The 15,995-nt window shown below is 31.4% G+C and overlaps 1 protein-coding gene across 5 annotated transcripts in view; it reads right to left on the minus strand.

Annotated features, from left to right (window-relative positions):
• Positions 1 to 15,995, minus strand: part of LOC122498055 (chondroitin sulfate N-acetylgalactosaminyltransferase 1) — an 85,410-nt gene that overhangs the window by 17,177 nt on the left and 52,238 nt on the right. For 3 of the 5 annotated variants that reach the window (XM_043605584.1, XM_043605583.1, XM_043605582.1), the window contains 2 exons: positions 14,147 to 14,196; positions 6,963 to 7,111 (listed from right to left, as the gene is read on the minus strand). In XM_043605584.1, coding sequence (XP_043461519.1) covers positions 6,963 to 7,111; positions 14,147 to 14,181 — 184 coding nt within the window. In that variant the 5' untranslated portion in view covers positions 14,182 to 14,196. The remainder of the gene's footprint in view (positions 1 to 6,962; positions 7,112 to 14,146; positions 14,197 to 15,995) is intronic. The other 2 variants (XM_043605586.1, XM_043605585.1) reach the window with 1 other exon arrangement.

Genomic DNA, 15,995 nt, shown 5'->3' on the forward strand with positions numbered 1-15,995 from the left:
AACAAAATTCATGTCAAGGAAAAATTTTCCATTGCTTCATGACAGATTTCGGAATATTTTTGTTTTCAACACATTTTAAAACCTGAATAATAAATAATATATAATGCGTTTATTGACAATATAAAAATTTTATTACTTTCATTATAACTTGCAGCACAAAAAAAAATTGCTTAATAAAATATTTACTATTTGGCTGTAAAATAAATTTAATCTCATCATTTTCATAGAGAATTTTATATTTTAAACAGTATATAGACTTTATATGAACTTTATCAATAACGTATAATTGAAATATTTATTAAAATCGGGATTAAAATTATTTTTAAAGACGTGTTATTAAAAATTTCACTTTGAACTTTCTTTTTACAAATTTTTTCTTTTCAAATATGCTAATTAAAAATTCTTCATCGATCTTTTTTCTTTTGGTTTAACAATTTCTTTTTTTATAAAAATGTTAGAGAATAAAGAAATACCACAAGAAACCAAAGCAGTTGATATAAGATCAGTGAACGTAAAAAAGGTACTTTTACTAAAAGCCAAGAGCTTTTATCTTTCAAAGGACGTAAAAGGGTAAAAAGTTCAGTCAGCTGTCGTTGTAGCTTCAAGTTTTGCCGCACTTTGCAAATATTCACTGCATGTATCGCATAATTTGATCGTAAACTCTTACGCTCGATTTCATGTCTTCGATGCTTTAGCTACTATTTTTAGTTTAAGTTACTGGTTCCTTTAAAGGGTTTTCCAGCCAGAAGGATATAGGTAGTCTTGCTCGAATAATAGGAAAGTTTCTTAGAGTATCTCCACCCTCGACTTGAGTTGTCTAACGCTATTCCACCCCTCGTTCTTGCACAAAGGTTACGGGGAAAGGAAAGACTAAAAAAAACGACCCAACAGTCGGAAACCGATAGCACCTTTTAGAAAATCTATTAGGATGACCCTGGTTAGTTTTATCTTTCTAGATGGTCGAAAATTCCGGCAGCAATTTCTTTTAGAGAAACTACAATTAATTTCACACACCAACGTTTCATTTTATAATTCTAAGTAATTTTAGATGAGAAGTAAAAATCAATGGAAGGTAAAAACATATTTATGTTATTTTGTCAAGTTGCAGAGTTTTGATGATTTGGTTTACCGTCATCTTTAGGGTAATTCAATGAATGAAACACCAAATTAATAAATATACAACAATTACACATCTAAAATTAAAAAAATAATACTAATACGCTTTATTAAGAAAACTAATATTTTCCTTCTTATTAATTACAGAATCGTTCTGTCACCAAACACAATATTAATTTTTTAGCTGAATTGGATGATTTGAGAGAAGCAATTGATAAATCTACCTGAAGAGGTTGACTTTTGATACCAATTATTCTTTTTATAACATTTAAAGTAACTTTCAGAAAATTAATTTGATTATCAATTTGTAGTGTTAATGACAAAGTCAATATGGTCCCTATGAATGCAAATGATCGTATCGTCAACATATCTGTAGTAAAATAATGGAATACAATTATTGTATTGAGTTTTTGAGATCAATTGAAATGTTTTACTTTATAAGACATTTAAAATTAAGGCGCGAATTTTTGCTAATGATGATAGAGGTGAATTTTTTAAAGGAACAGAGTTTTTACTATTTATGAGATTACTTTTAATAACAACGGATGTAGTGAGGACATATTTTTTAAAAACTCTGAGAAACAAGTAGTAAGAGATTCTTTTTCTATTTAAGCTTGTTATTATACAAAGCACGTACAACATGAAACAGATAATTATAATTTTGCTTGTAAAGTTTTCCTTGTGCGCTAATTAAATTTTCATTACGTGGCATATGCTGAATACGAAGAGTCTTCATTCAAAAATTATTCAGGCCTCCATCTTATTTATTTACAGATTTAACTTTTAATGAGTTTTAAAAAAAGTTTCCAGCATTTTTTTTTTTTCATTATTTCGTGAAATATTTCTTTTTCATGTTTATAGATACGTTAAATAAATGACAATATTTGATAATGTTCGGTAAAATAGATCTGAAATTTATATAGTTCAACTAAACCAATATCCGGTATAATTGCCGCTAGATGTGATGTACCGCAACGAAATTGCGAACTTTCGAGACGACGATTGCTTCCCTTCCAGTGATTTCAGAATATTGAAACTTCAGTTTATCAACAGCCAATCCGAACCAAAAGATAAATTATGCAGGTGACCTGGAAAACATTTTTCTATTTTTTTCGCTTAAATAAATTACGAAAACAATACTATATTATTAATAAAATTTATTCACATGATAAAACATAAAATTGAAATAATATATATATGAAGATTTTTCATTAATCCTTGAATAAAGGTAAAATTAAATTTTAATTATTATTCATTTTTGATTATCTTCCAATGACCGTTCGTAATAAATGGAAATTTAAAGTTGGATAATAATTAATGCTTACTTTAATCTTCCTAATTTAGAATTTATAAATTATTTCTCAAAAACCAAGGTGTTTTAAATTATAAATTTCGCTGTAATATTATTACCCTTCAATAAGATAGGTAAAAATGTGAATTTTATTAAAGTATAGTAATATTACTGAAGCTAGATCAAATTTCTCCTATGTTAAATTTCAAATATCGATTTTCGATATTGGACAATATCCTTTGTATGTGTGGAAGAATTGACATTCCTGCATTATTGAGACGGCAGGCGATATGGACATTCAATATTTGCAGAGAAACTTAAAATATACATTTCAAAGTAAATACACTTTAATTTTAATAAATTCAATTCAATAAAAATTGATTAATTGAAAAAATAAGTTGGAAACATTTTTTGAAAATAAGTTTACAAAAGGAATTATACAATGATTTTATGCCACCCTAAACGCGTGAAAAGTGGACAGTTTTTTAAAACTTTATTTTAACAAAATCAGAAGTCACCCTCAAATCAACTTCGCGTATTCTTCGTGTCAGTCCAGCAATAATCACCGAGCTAACTAGTTGTGTACTGTCATCGAATTTGTTCTTCGACTCCAGTCCAAAAAATCTCTTCAAGTACCAAGTGCATTCTTCGAGTCTCGTCTCAGTCAAGTTCATTCAAGAAGATAATTTCTACTGCGAGGCACATTTCTATTTTTCTAAGGATTGCATTACTTCGACTTCAGCGTCAAATAAATAATTCGATCACTCTCAGGCAGAGGGGTGTTTCAACTATTTTATATCGACACCTAGACTCCGCACCTTTCACAAAGTTCTAATTTTGTTTCAGTATCCCTGAAGACATCTGGATTAACTCTTTTTCTCTGATTCTAATTGTAAAGGATTCAAATAAAAACTTTAATAATTTAATTTCAATTTAATAGGACACCTGGACTCTGGACCTTTCACTTTGGCTGGCCCGAAAACAATTCGAAGAAAATCTACTGCATATTCTGTTTCCGCTAAACACCGTCATTTCTTCGACCTCACTCTGATGGAGGTATCGCTTGTTGGGTCTACGACTTTAGGAATATTTTTAAAAGGTAAGTTACTAACACTCTAAAAATTTTGTCCCCATTTAAATTCTTGATTGATCCCACAAAGTTCTAATTTTGTTTCAGTATCCCTGAAGACATCTGGATCTACTCTTTCTCTCTGATTCTAATTGTAAAGGATTCAAATAAAAACTTTAATAATTTAATTTCAATTTAACAGTTACTTTTTCTTAAAACCTTTCCCTTAATATCAAAGCCTTTCGCTCTGTGAAAAAATCAGGTTTGAATCACCGATGCCGGACAATTTAAATAAATCCTAATTTGGGATATGTTGATTTTGTTCTGAGACATAACAAATCGTTTGAATGCGTTGCATAAAAATTTCTTTTACTCTTTATCAAATATTCTCTACCAAATATTTTTAATGAACAATTTTAAAATTTCTCATATGAAGCTGATTTTTTACAAAATGTTTCAAATATCATCCAAGAGGAATTTTTGTGAAAAGTAAATGTTGACAGATCAACATCGATTGAACTATTTCAATTTCCGGTTTGCTTTGGTGTCGACGACAGGGACCGGAAATCTCATGAGAGAAAAGCAATGACACGAGAGAAGGTAAAATTTGTTCACTCTCCTTGGGAACGGGGAAAATGTTGCCTCTGTTGTTTACCGAAACACGACGATCCACAGTAATGTATTTCTTTTTTTATTATTTATTTTTTTAACCATTTATTTTTATTTTTTTTTTTTTTGAAGGGGTTTATTCATCAATGTGAAAGCACGAAAACGCTTGTCGCCACTGACTAATTTAAAAATTCCCTGTAGCACCATTGAAAATTTACGTTTACATTCGCTTTCTCACGATGGTACGTGTTGTCGATAACTTTTTTTTTATTTTACTATCTCTAATTTGTAGAAGAAAACAAAGCACAACATTAAAAAAAAAGTGGAGTGTACATTTTATGCAGCAGCTCTGGAAAAAAATGAGACAAATTTAAATAATATGTTTGAAAAGTCTGAAAGTATTTTAACTGAAATGTAAAGTGGAAAGTGAAACAGTTGCAGAATCGACCCTAATTACTGCATTTTTTAAACAATTAAAGTAACAGGTGTATGTCCACTTACTTATGGACGGTAGTGTATGAATAATGTATTATTTGTATAATTTATTAAAAATAATTGTTTATTACTGTGCTTTAGATGAGTAAAAAAATATTACTGAAAGAATTTAAAATAAAAATTTTATTAAATTCTTTAATTATGACATTTAAATCCAACATCTATGTGTAGCATCATTATATTAATATCACATATTTTTGAATGCTCATAGATGTAACAAATACAGAACAAACGTTAATTGAAGAAAAAAGGAAAAAAACATGTTGAGTTGTAATATTACGTTCCGAGCTTAATAAAAGCAGATCATAAATTCAGAGAGCACATTTGGAATCTCATAATGAAAACGAGAGACAAGACGATCTCGCTTTTTCATTTGCTCAACTCTAATATTCCGACAATGAATAGCTCTCTAATCAACTTTAATCTCACTTGACAATTTAATAGAAAACAGAAAATTTAAACAGGAAAAAAGAATTAGTAATTGCATTTCCATTTTTATTGAAATATGCCATTCATTTTAAAACTTATTAAAAAGAAGAAAATTTTTTAAAATAGAATAATTAACTCAATATTTGATATAAATTAAGGAATATTAAAAAGGTAGATGATAATAATTTACATTAAAAGCAGGATTGATTTTAAAAAGTGGGTAGAAAAAAAAAGGAACGAGTAATTGCAATGAACGTCGTCTATTCAGATAGTGGATATTTTACCATTTGCATGCATTCAAAAATATTGTACAAATTAAACGTAAAGAGTAGCATGGTTGGTGCAGAGCATTAATTAAACTCGAGAGTTAAATAATATGGTCCTGATCCTCGGTCATTTATCTTACCAGAGTTCCGCAGCGCCTGTTATATCAGTTATAGTAACTTGTGGAGATAACCAACACCGGATTAAGCAATTAAGAATTCTAGACAATTCATCATGCAGTTAGGAATATAATTGTTTCTTGACACATTCTTAGAATTCAAAGTGGTCTTAATATTGTAGTTAATTTATTTTTTCCTCATTTAAAAAAGCTTTATTTCCAAGTCTCCCAAAGTAGGGATTTTGATAAATTTTTGTCATCTTATAAAACAGCAATATTTCTGGTATTATCTTTACATTTTTGCTTTAAAAAAAAAAAATTCTTTCTATCAAAAATGATAAATCTTTTTTTTTGACAGTGATAAATTAGGAGAAAGTTTTCGCGTAATTGTCACTTGGAAGAGAAGAATTTGTAATGAGACCAGGAAATAATAGAAGGAAAATTATGACGTCGACAATTATACGAGACTCTCTCGAGATCTTGTTGCGGAGCTACTTAACGTCACTGTTTACTTCCGTTCTGTCGTCTCAACGAGGGTGTCGCAATTTATGAGACGACCCTACGAAATGGCGGCATCCTGGAAAAGCTTGGATTTCCTGTGAATCCTGAAATTCAAGTCCCAGCTGTGTCAGCTGTTTTTGTAAAGCTGGAAGAGTTCCAACTAAATTTTCAGAATCGGCTCAGGAGCATAAGCTTGACGCCCACTTGGGCGATGTGTTAATACAACTTTTTATCCCCTGCAATAGGACATTTAACACTTTTTTTTTAATGCAGGACTACAAGAAAATGTTGAGGTGTAAGGATTTTTTCAATTTTAATTATAATACAATAAGGGTAAGCAGTTTTGTTTACTCTTGTAAACGAAACTGCATTGCTGTGCAATGCAGACCTCTACTTTGCCTGATGGGTCATTTGCTAAATGTTGTAAGCTAAGTCCCTTAACAGGATCCTGAAGGGAACCTGATGGATACAGGAACCCTGATGGGTCCTTCGGTGATCCATGGGATCTTGTTAGGATCCCATGTAGGTTTCAGTGTTGGAACATTGGTATCAATGTTTCATGTAAAGGTACCTATACAGGAACACTTGCACCTTTATAAATTGTAGGTACTTGTTTGTAAAAAGGATCCTGTACGGAATCCGTAAAGGATTTTGCAGGGTTTCCTCAAGTATATTCCTGTACAGGAACCATAAAGGATCCGTTAAAGATCCAGTAAAGGATGTTTAAGGACTGGGGGATTGACTTGTCATTCAACTGGAGGATGTTGAATGACAAAACAGTGATGCAGAGGGAGGAGATAAAGAGAGTAAAGGAACAACTAATTTCTTAATAGACTCAGCAGAGAAACAAATTTATTATTTAGACTTATACCAAACTCTAACTTTTAACGCGCCAACCTTGATATTGTATCTTTTTTACGTTACTTAAGTAACTTTTAGATTGTAGGAATACTAAACGTACGAAATGGTCTGTCCCGTTAATATTCAAACAAATATGATGAGAATGAAAAAATTAGTTCATTTTGGAAACTACTTTTTTAACTTAATTAAGGATTGTAATTTTAACTCACCAGCAGTGTCAATGAGGTCCGTGTCGAGATTATTGAAGCCACAGCGACTGAGGAAGAGGAGTGACAGCAACGAGAGCGAACAGACAAGGACCAGTAGCCTCGACAACAGTCGAACTCCCAGCACGCGCAACATTATGTCCCTGCGTCGCCTGCAATCAGAGAACATGTGCCCTTCTGGGTAAACACGATCAAATTTACATAGAAACTACATTGTTTTGTCTTCAAATCTTACAATTTAAGCCTATTAGTTAAAAAAAAAACACGAAATATTTTGATACTTAGTTTTGATTGGTTAGACATCAGACTTGACGCAACTTATTTAAATAAATATTCTATGCGTTATAACATTTTATATTTCTGTGTACACAATTATTGTGGAAAATCTATAGATACCTCATAACCTAATCTAAATTTAAAGTTATTACCACATGAATATCATCATTAGTTAAATTTATACTTTGCACATAAATATAATTGTATTTAAATAATTGTCAACAGTAGATTACTATATGAACGTGGTTCATAAGAATATTTAATAAACTTACGATTTGCTTTTGTTATCCCTATGAATCAAATTGCAAATTAAGGTAATTTTTATTTTTATTCTACTTTTAGAATTTTAGTTTATTTCTTAACGTCTACAACATATCTGTACTTTTAGAACTAATGATGTTTGTCAAAAGTACGGTGTAGAGGACGGATCTAAAAGATACTTGAAGACACATGACAAAATAGAATTCCTCAAGTACCTAATGCACTTCTACTCATGAAGAGACATGTGAATTGAATCTGCAGAATAGTTCGTGTACTCAGAGCAATGACCGAAGATAGGGGATGTTAGTTACTGTATATAGATCATGGTTTGTGAAGTGCAGCTCATCAGAGTGGATTCCTTACAAGATCAGGACCAAAAGTACGTGATCCGGCATGGAACTCAAGGACTTGGAGATGGAATGATTGATTTAGATGATAAATACCATTCTTGGCCTTCTGCCAAACCCTCTCTTTCTCTCTCGTACATTATTTGTTTTCAAAAAAAATGAATATAAAAAATTCAAAACATAGAAAACGAAATAAAAATTAAACATTTTATAAATTTTTGTTTATATTGCTAAAAAAGTTTTCATTTTTCTTTAATAAGGATTTCAAGTGTTGTAAAAGAACTTTTAATTGAATACATATCTTTTGATTCTAAATACTCTTTTGAAATGTTTCAATTGGCAGCTGCCAATTACCCTATAGAGGGCAATCGATCGAATGTGAAAAATTCCAGGAAAATTGAAACGGAAGTGAGTTGAGAAAAGTAAAGAAAACCAGGCAGTAGTAGAGAAGAAAATAAAAAAGAAGCAGAGGTAAAATGGAAAGAAAAAGAAAAATATCTTGACCTGAGGGAAAAGGAATGGTAGATGGAGGTGGGAGGATTCAAAAGGCCGAAGCGGATCGCAGATAAACACCCTCGGGAAATCGTCTGGACACGCTTGAACTCCAGGTTGATAACGGGCATCATTTCTGAAAATTGCCGTCACACCTGTAGACAAAACACTTTCATACTAGCCACTGAATTCTGATGCAAGTAATACTGTAAGCTTTAAGAAAAGAACTTGAAGATTTCCAAATATCAGTTCATTGATTTTTAAGAACTTCTTTATTATCAAACTTCTTATTTATCGAACAAACCTAATTTATTGTTAAATTAATACATTTGCCCCACTGTATTTCTTATGCGAATTAATACATTCACTTACTAATGTTTCGATAAAATTTTTATTATTTAAAAGTTGATCTAACCAAGACAAGAATAGATGCCCTGGCATAAATGAATTATTCATTATTATTGCTGCACATATTCAAAGGGTTTACAACCTTTAGACAAATTGATATGCTTGAATTCACAAAATTCAGCCCACAATCACTGAAATGGTTCCTATCGAACGAAATATGTTTCTAAAATTACTAGCACAAAATAGTTCCTCAAAAATTTTCCAAAGTAATCACTGTAAACAGTGAAATGTACGCTATCAATTCTTAACAGAAATATGGACTGTAAATTTTGAGAAAGTGGTCAAGAGGTCGACCTCAGAGGCGAAAACAAGGAGAACCGAGATGCGAAATAATTCTTCGAAGGAAAACAAGGAATAGCATGCTGAATAGTAAATTCACTCTTGTTTTGATTACATGAGTAATGTAAATGTAACTTTTGAAATGTTAATAAATAACAAAATAAATACGCAAATTATTTTTCTCTCACAATATTATAATTTTGTCTTGACACAAGTGCATCAGGTTCACAATATTAATTCAGAGACATTTTGACAGTCATGAAATTAATAGTCCTCAAGGTGGTTTCTAAGCCTGTAATAATTGTGTAATTGCCACAATTACTCTGTATAATTGCCAGATTTACATATCAAACGTTAGCCTCTCTGAATTGTATACTGAGGTTATCGAGGCTAATTCGAAGTAGAGTCATAAGTCATTTTCCACTTTGTGATATATAGCGTAACATGGTTTTCTTTTGTAAAACTATTTAGAATTTTCGCTGCGATACCAAATTTATTATATCACGAAATTCGACTATAGGGCTCCTATTTTAATTAATTTTTTAATTCATTAAGGCTCAATTAATTTTTTACGGTAAATATTTTCATAAGCTGGTGTATTTTGAAACAGGATTCCTTTAGAGCTTATGTAATGACGAGGGGCTTCTCACTTAAGATTCCGTTAGATTCATTTAAACATTGCTTGACAGATTTTTACGAAATCATGCGAAGTTGAGCGTTTTACCTAGTTCCTTGCACACGCGTTCAGTGACAGACTTTTACGAAATCTGAATCAGAATATGGTGCTATTTCATGAGTGAGAAGCACCTCGCGTAATGATGTTTTAATTCTAACATTATAGATGTTCGTCGTCAATCATCATTGATAACAGATGCATTTAAAAAATAGTTATGGAAATCTTGTACATATTGGGACTTGAAATTGCTGATGCATTCTTTTTTTTGAGATTCAAATCGAATTCCCAAAAATTGGCAAACGACTCACGTAGGGAACGCCATGACACGTTTGAAGCCGCCAGAAGGATATGAAAAAGTTAGAGTACAGGTGTGCACACGTGCTTTTACGTGCAGTTCTCTAAGATCGAAAGCATCACGTTTCGCATATGTTATATAAAAACTATAAGAGACATTGGACTACCAAAACCCACCTGCTGTCATATGCAATCCCCCTCCAACCTCCTTTGCAGAATCCGTCTATGTCACATCTTTCCCATGAACATGTTTGACAACATACGTTCAGCCAAGGCGAAATCATATTTAAATTTGCAAAATTTTATTTCCTTTCTGAGCAGTGTTTTCTCACATACTATAAGTATACAATAAGTATAATTGTATTACAACAAAAAATCATCACATTGTCATCTCATTTGCAAAAGGAATATTATAAAAGGTGCCACTCTTGCCGAATTTGTCAGTCCAGGAATCGCCACCAAGTTAAGTAGTCGTGTACTACCCCCACGTGTCTATTTCGTGTCAGTCCAGAAACCGCCACCAAGTTAACAAGTTGTGTATTGTCATCGAATTTATTCTTCGACTCCAGTTCCAAAAATCTCTTCAAGTACCAAGTGCATTCTTTAAATCTCGTATTTATCAAGTTCATTCAAGGAGATAATTTCTACTGCGAGGTACATTTCTAATTTTCTAAAGACTGCATTATTTCGACTTCAACGTCAAATCAATAATTCGACACCTGGACTCCGGACCTTTCACTTTGGCTGTCCCCAAAAAAATTCGAAGGAAATCTACTGCATATTCTGTTTCCGTTAGACAACGTCATTTCTTCGACCTCACTCTAATGGAGGTATCGCTTGTTGGGTCTACGCCTTTAAGAATAGTTTTAAAAGGTAAGTTACTAATACTCTAAAAATCTTGTCCCCATTTCAATTCTCGATTGATTCCACAAAGTTCTAATTTTGTTTCAGTATCCCTGAAGACATCTGGATCTACTCTTTCTCTCTGATTCTAATTGTAAAGGATTCAAATAAAAACTTTAATAATTTAACTTCAACTTAACAGTCACTCTTTCTTAAATTCTGTCCCTTAATATCAGAGCCTTCCGCTCTGTGAATAAATCAGGTTTGAATCACCGATGCCGGACAATTTATACATATATAATTTAGGATATGTTGGTTTCATTCTGAGACATAACAACATCTATCTTCGTACCAGATTGGGCTTCCCTTCCTTTCTCCTAAATGTAAAGTCGTGTTTCTCCAGTGAAATATTAACATCAAATTTATGCAAAATTATCGTAAATAGTTCAACCTTATTCTTCGAGCCGTTTTCTTGCTTCTTTTCATTTCGCTTAACTTTGTTTTTGTTCTGCTGACATATTCACTTACATGCACTCCTAATAAATTAACAAAAAAATGACTTTTTACAAAGTCAAAAATAATTCAGATGACTTAAAGCAATTTCATACTTTGGCAGCGAACATTAAAGTACATTCGTGATAAGCGAAAATACAGTCTTTGGAGGTAATGCTCTTTCTGGAATTCAGCCCAGAAAAGAACCTCGATTCTTCAGTAATCGATAATAGATTACTCTAGTGAAACTTTTCTCTATATTTTTTAATAATTCTAATTTAAATATATCTTTAGAGTTAATTCACAGTGATGGTGTTAAGGGTTAATTCATTTACTGGGAATTGATCACGACATCCTAAGATAATTATAATGTTTAGAATATTAACTTAACAGAGGGTCTTACTCCTGTTGACGCGAGACTTGATAAATCTTTGGCAAACTGTTCTACAAAATCCTAATAGAAAAACAGTTAATTTTTTTTGGATGAGTTTGGCAAGATGACGGTCGTGATTGGTTGAATATTCCATGATGACTGTCCCGATTGGTTAAAATTCTATGATGACGGTCGCGATTGGTTGAAATACCATGATGACACTTGTCATCAATCAAAATTCTTTAACGTCAGTGAGGCAAACGACTAAATGGTTAAAAGGATCTAAGTACCGAAATGTCATGTTCTACCAAAACGATTAAATACTTAAGTAGATACTCTCTACCCATTCGACATTGTTCGTCCTAACTTGATTTTTGACTTGCCTCTAGTCTAGAAAGCGGAAATTAAGAACGAATGGGAATTTTCCTCCTGTCATCTAATTACAAACAATTTGCGTTAGAATGACAAAGTTTCATTTCTTAATTGTCTGTACAATTACTACAGACTAACAGCAGTCAAAATTTTTTAGAGTTTTGATATTTTTTACGCTTTCACAGATTAAAACTTCATAAAGTTCCATAAAATTAAAGAAATTAGATTCTTTTTTAAAAAAATATGAAAAGCAATTAGATAATCGTCGTCGCAGTAAAAATAGGCCATAAAACTTGAAAGTTAAAAGAAGACGACATGGTGGAAGTACAAGGATAAAAAGGAAAAATGACAGAAAAGGAAGGATACATGGCTTAAGAAGTGAGAAACGAGCCTCGACATAAAGTATTAAGGTGCTATTTTGAGCAAACCTTCCTCTTATAAAATACCCCAAGTGTAATGCTCTTTGCGCTGTATATGGAATGGGAATACCCTCACTCTCTCTCTCCTTCCTCACACCACTATCTTGACTCACTTTACAAATACCGCCGAGTCTTGGGGTTGTGTCACGCTTTCATGCTTTCTACCCCATGAGAATCCCTGCTTTCTGTCGTCGAGTTCCCTTGGTGAATGAACTTCTCAAGAGGCACGTGAGAGAAAAACAATTGTAATTACTTGATATTTTGTTTTCTGGTAAATAGTTTAAAAACAATTTTTTTCTAATTAATCGTTATCGTAAAATACAAAAATGGACAATTTCAGATTTTTTCACGTAATCGAAATAGAATGCTAATATTGTTAAAGAGAAGAAACTTTAAAAGCCCTTTCTTCATCTCTTTTTTCTGACAATCAATTTAGCAATTTAACTAGTCGTACTAAGCTCCTAAAATTTTCGACGTAATTCTCAGTGCTTTTCCTTTGTACAACTCGGTGGCAAATCGTATTTACTCGTTCTCGCGTGAGTCCTAGAATTCACCGAGTTTCGAAATCGCTAATGAAGGTAAACCTGGGTGCGACTGCGAACTGCCAACGTTCTTCACTATTTACCGAACCTTCGTTAACTTTTCAACTGGACTTTCGTTATAAATTTCTCTTTTGATTGCATTTTCGAAGAGAAATTATTTTTTCAAAAAGGGAATTATTGACAATTATAAATCATCCTAATTGTTTTAATTATTTAATTAGATTTATTTTTAAAAATACATCCAAAGTATTTTTTAAGTCCCGGTAAGCGACCAGTAGTAATGTTTTCTTTTTGACGCCAGGAGGTACAGTCGCATTTTATAAAATCGTTGCACAGTTATAATAATTCAGTCTTAACCCTCGCTTATTGGGTCCTAAAACCGTCACCTTCCTGCTTTCAAGAACTTTCCAGTTTATTTACAGTTTCATATGATTTTCTCCTTATTTAAGTTACAAAATATAGAATATGAAGGGGAGCTTCACATTTTTCCATCATGATCGAGGACAAAATTAAAAGAGCAGAATTGCAACGTTACAATTTATAATACAATTAATAATTGACCATTGTTTTATTTCTACTCTAGCTTAAAAATTTTTCTTTCATCTAAAGTAATTTTTTAAAAAATCTTTCTTACATTCTCATTAAGTCTTATTTCGTAATTTATTAATTTTTTTCCCATTTGCATTACAATGAAGTTTTCAAATGTAAGCAAGAACATGAGATATTTCTTTAGCAGAAAAAGGAAAAAGTTGAAGGTTACCTTTTTACGTAAAAACCTCTTACAGATGCAAAGCACACGTAATAAGTATGTAAGCACAAAAGTCTTTGTGGATGTTTAAGCGCCTTAGAACTTTGCTTGCGCAACGGAAAAAGACAGTATAGAAAATCAGGAAAGAAATGAAACTTGAAATAATGTCGACAATCAACTTTTTATCCAAAATTTTAATATTAGATAATCAAATAGAAATTAAATTATGTAACAAAACAAAATCTTGGTGGTATTTTTATAAATTTATCTTTTATACTAATTGTCTTGAATTTTAATTTCAATTAAGTAACTTAAAAATTGATTTCGTTCTGATTGAGATCAAATCTAATACTTTGAATGCTTACTTGGCGAGACTTGAAAAGACCATGCTTGTGGACATAAGGGAAATTTGGACCTGCAACACAAATACGAAAATAAAATTGGAACATTCTGTCAGAAGAAATTTAAAACAGTTATAAATATAACTGAAGAATAAATTCTTCTAGTGTAGCATCAAAATCTCTTTATTAACGAAAACAAAATTATGCAAAGCAAATAATATATGTTAAGTATATAAAAAGTCTATTACAACTGTTGTACCTACCAAAATTGTCGATAGCGGATTATTGGAAAACCCTTTCGTGAAAATCGTAAAAGTAAATGATTGGTGAAATTCCGGTTTTAATGAAAGTTAGCAGAAATTCAAAGGTTCGATTGCACACTACTGAATATCTTCTGCAATCATGTTCTAGAATTCTTTTTACCAACAGTTCACGTACACGAAACAGACAGTCTTTCGAAAGCTGTCTTTTAATTTATATATGTCGCCAATTACTGGAAAGTTTTTTATCTATTGAATCAAGTAAAGGAATTATTTTTTACTGTAGTAAAATATTAAGAAGCTACAACAGCGCCGATTTTTATGGGATATGATAGAAAATAATTCGGTAGGAATGTAAATTAGTTTAATATAGTCAAATAATTATTATTCCATTCACTTTGCAAAGAATTAATAAAGTTCTAACAATTTCTACTACTAAACTATATATCTATATCTAAACTGCAGATGATGATATTCCAGAATCATATGTAAATTTGTATTTATAACACAATGATTAAAGTTTTACAAAATAAAAGTTTTACGAACCCCAATGTTAAGCCATGGACATTAATAAAAATATTAACCTTAATTGAAAACAAAAATACACTTTTACTACCTATTTAAAAAGGAAACTATTTAGACTGCTGTTCATGAAAATAAAAAATTAGAACGAGTTAATGTACTTTTGGAAAAAAACATAACTAAACGAAATGAATATACTCCCAAAAGACCAATCTCGTGCCAAGAAACTCTCAGAAAAGAGTAAAGAGGATTTTAAATAATTCAGTTTTGTATGGTAAAATACAGCGTGGCTAGAGTTTTGAACTCGAATGGACCGCAGATGAAAAATGTCGCCAAAGGGGTTACGAGAGGTAGCTCCTGATAAACGTTTAAAAAGCGAGAAAAGTCACTCGGGGGTTTTATGAGCTTGCCAGTTTCGTGCTGCACGCCAGCACTTTAATTGCGTTTCTTACTCCTAGTCTAGGAAGTTCAAGCGAACATCCACACTTCTCGCTGGATACTACAATTCTGAAATACCACATTACTGTTTTAACGCTCTGTCGCTTTTCCTCTTTATACGACAGTTGTTATTATCTTCATAACCAAGCACAATATTCCATGCTATTGCGTTAATTATATTTACAAAAAGAGAGAATAAAATTTTTACCTCTAAAGTATCTTCATATTTAGGAAGAGAAATTAATTTTGTTCATAATATCTAGATCCTGTATACATATTAAAATTTATTTGCACCTTCTCTGATTATTATTTTTTTAACCTTAATTATTATCAGAGAGAATTAATTATTATCTCTTTTCATTTTAGTAAGGCAATTTAATAAGTATATTCTCTTTTGTTATTAAATTAAATAAGATTATGTAAAATCACATCAAAGGAAGCGTGGAAATATTTCTGAGGTAAATGCAGTTTAGAAAATTTATTATAGTTACCATAACAGTTTTTCTTCAAAACAAAAATATTTATGTTGTAGAGAATATTTACACTAGAAAAAGATACCGTTCTAAGTTGAAATAAATTTAATTTATTGAAATTAGGTATTCAATCCTTTGACAGTATGAGGTTAAATAACTTGTTTTGATTTACCAACGCGT

This window comes from Leptopilina heterotoma, unplaced genomic scaffold (genome assembly GCF_015476425.1).
Source record: "Leptopilina heterotoma isolate Lh14 unplaced genomic scaffold, ASM1547642v1 Lhet_141, whole genome shotgun sequence".
Taxonomy (NCBI): Eukaryota; Metazoa; Arthropoda; class Insecta; order Hymenoptera; family Figitidae; genus Leptopilina; species Leptopilina heterotoma.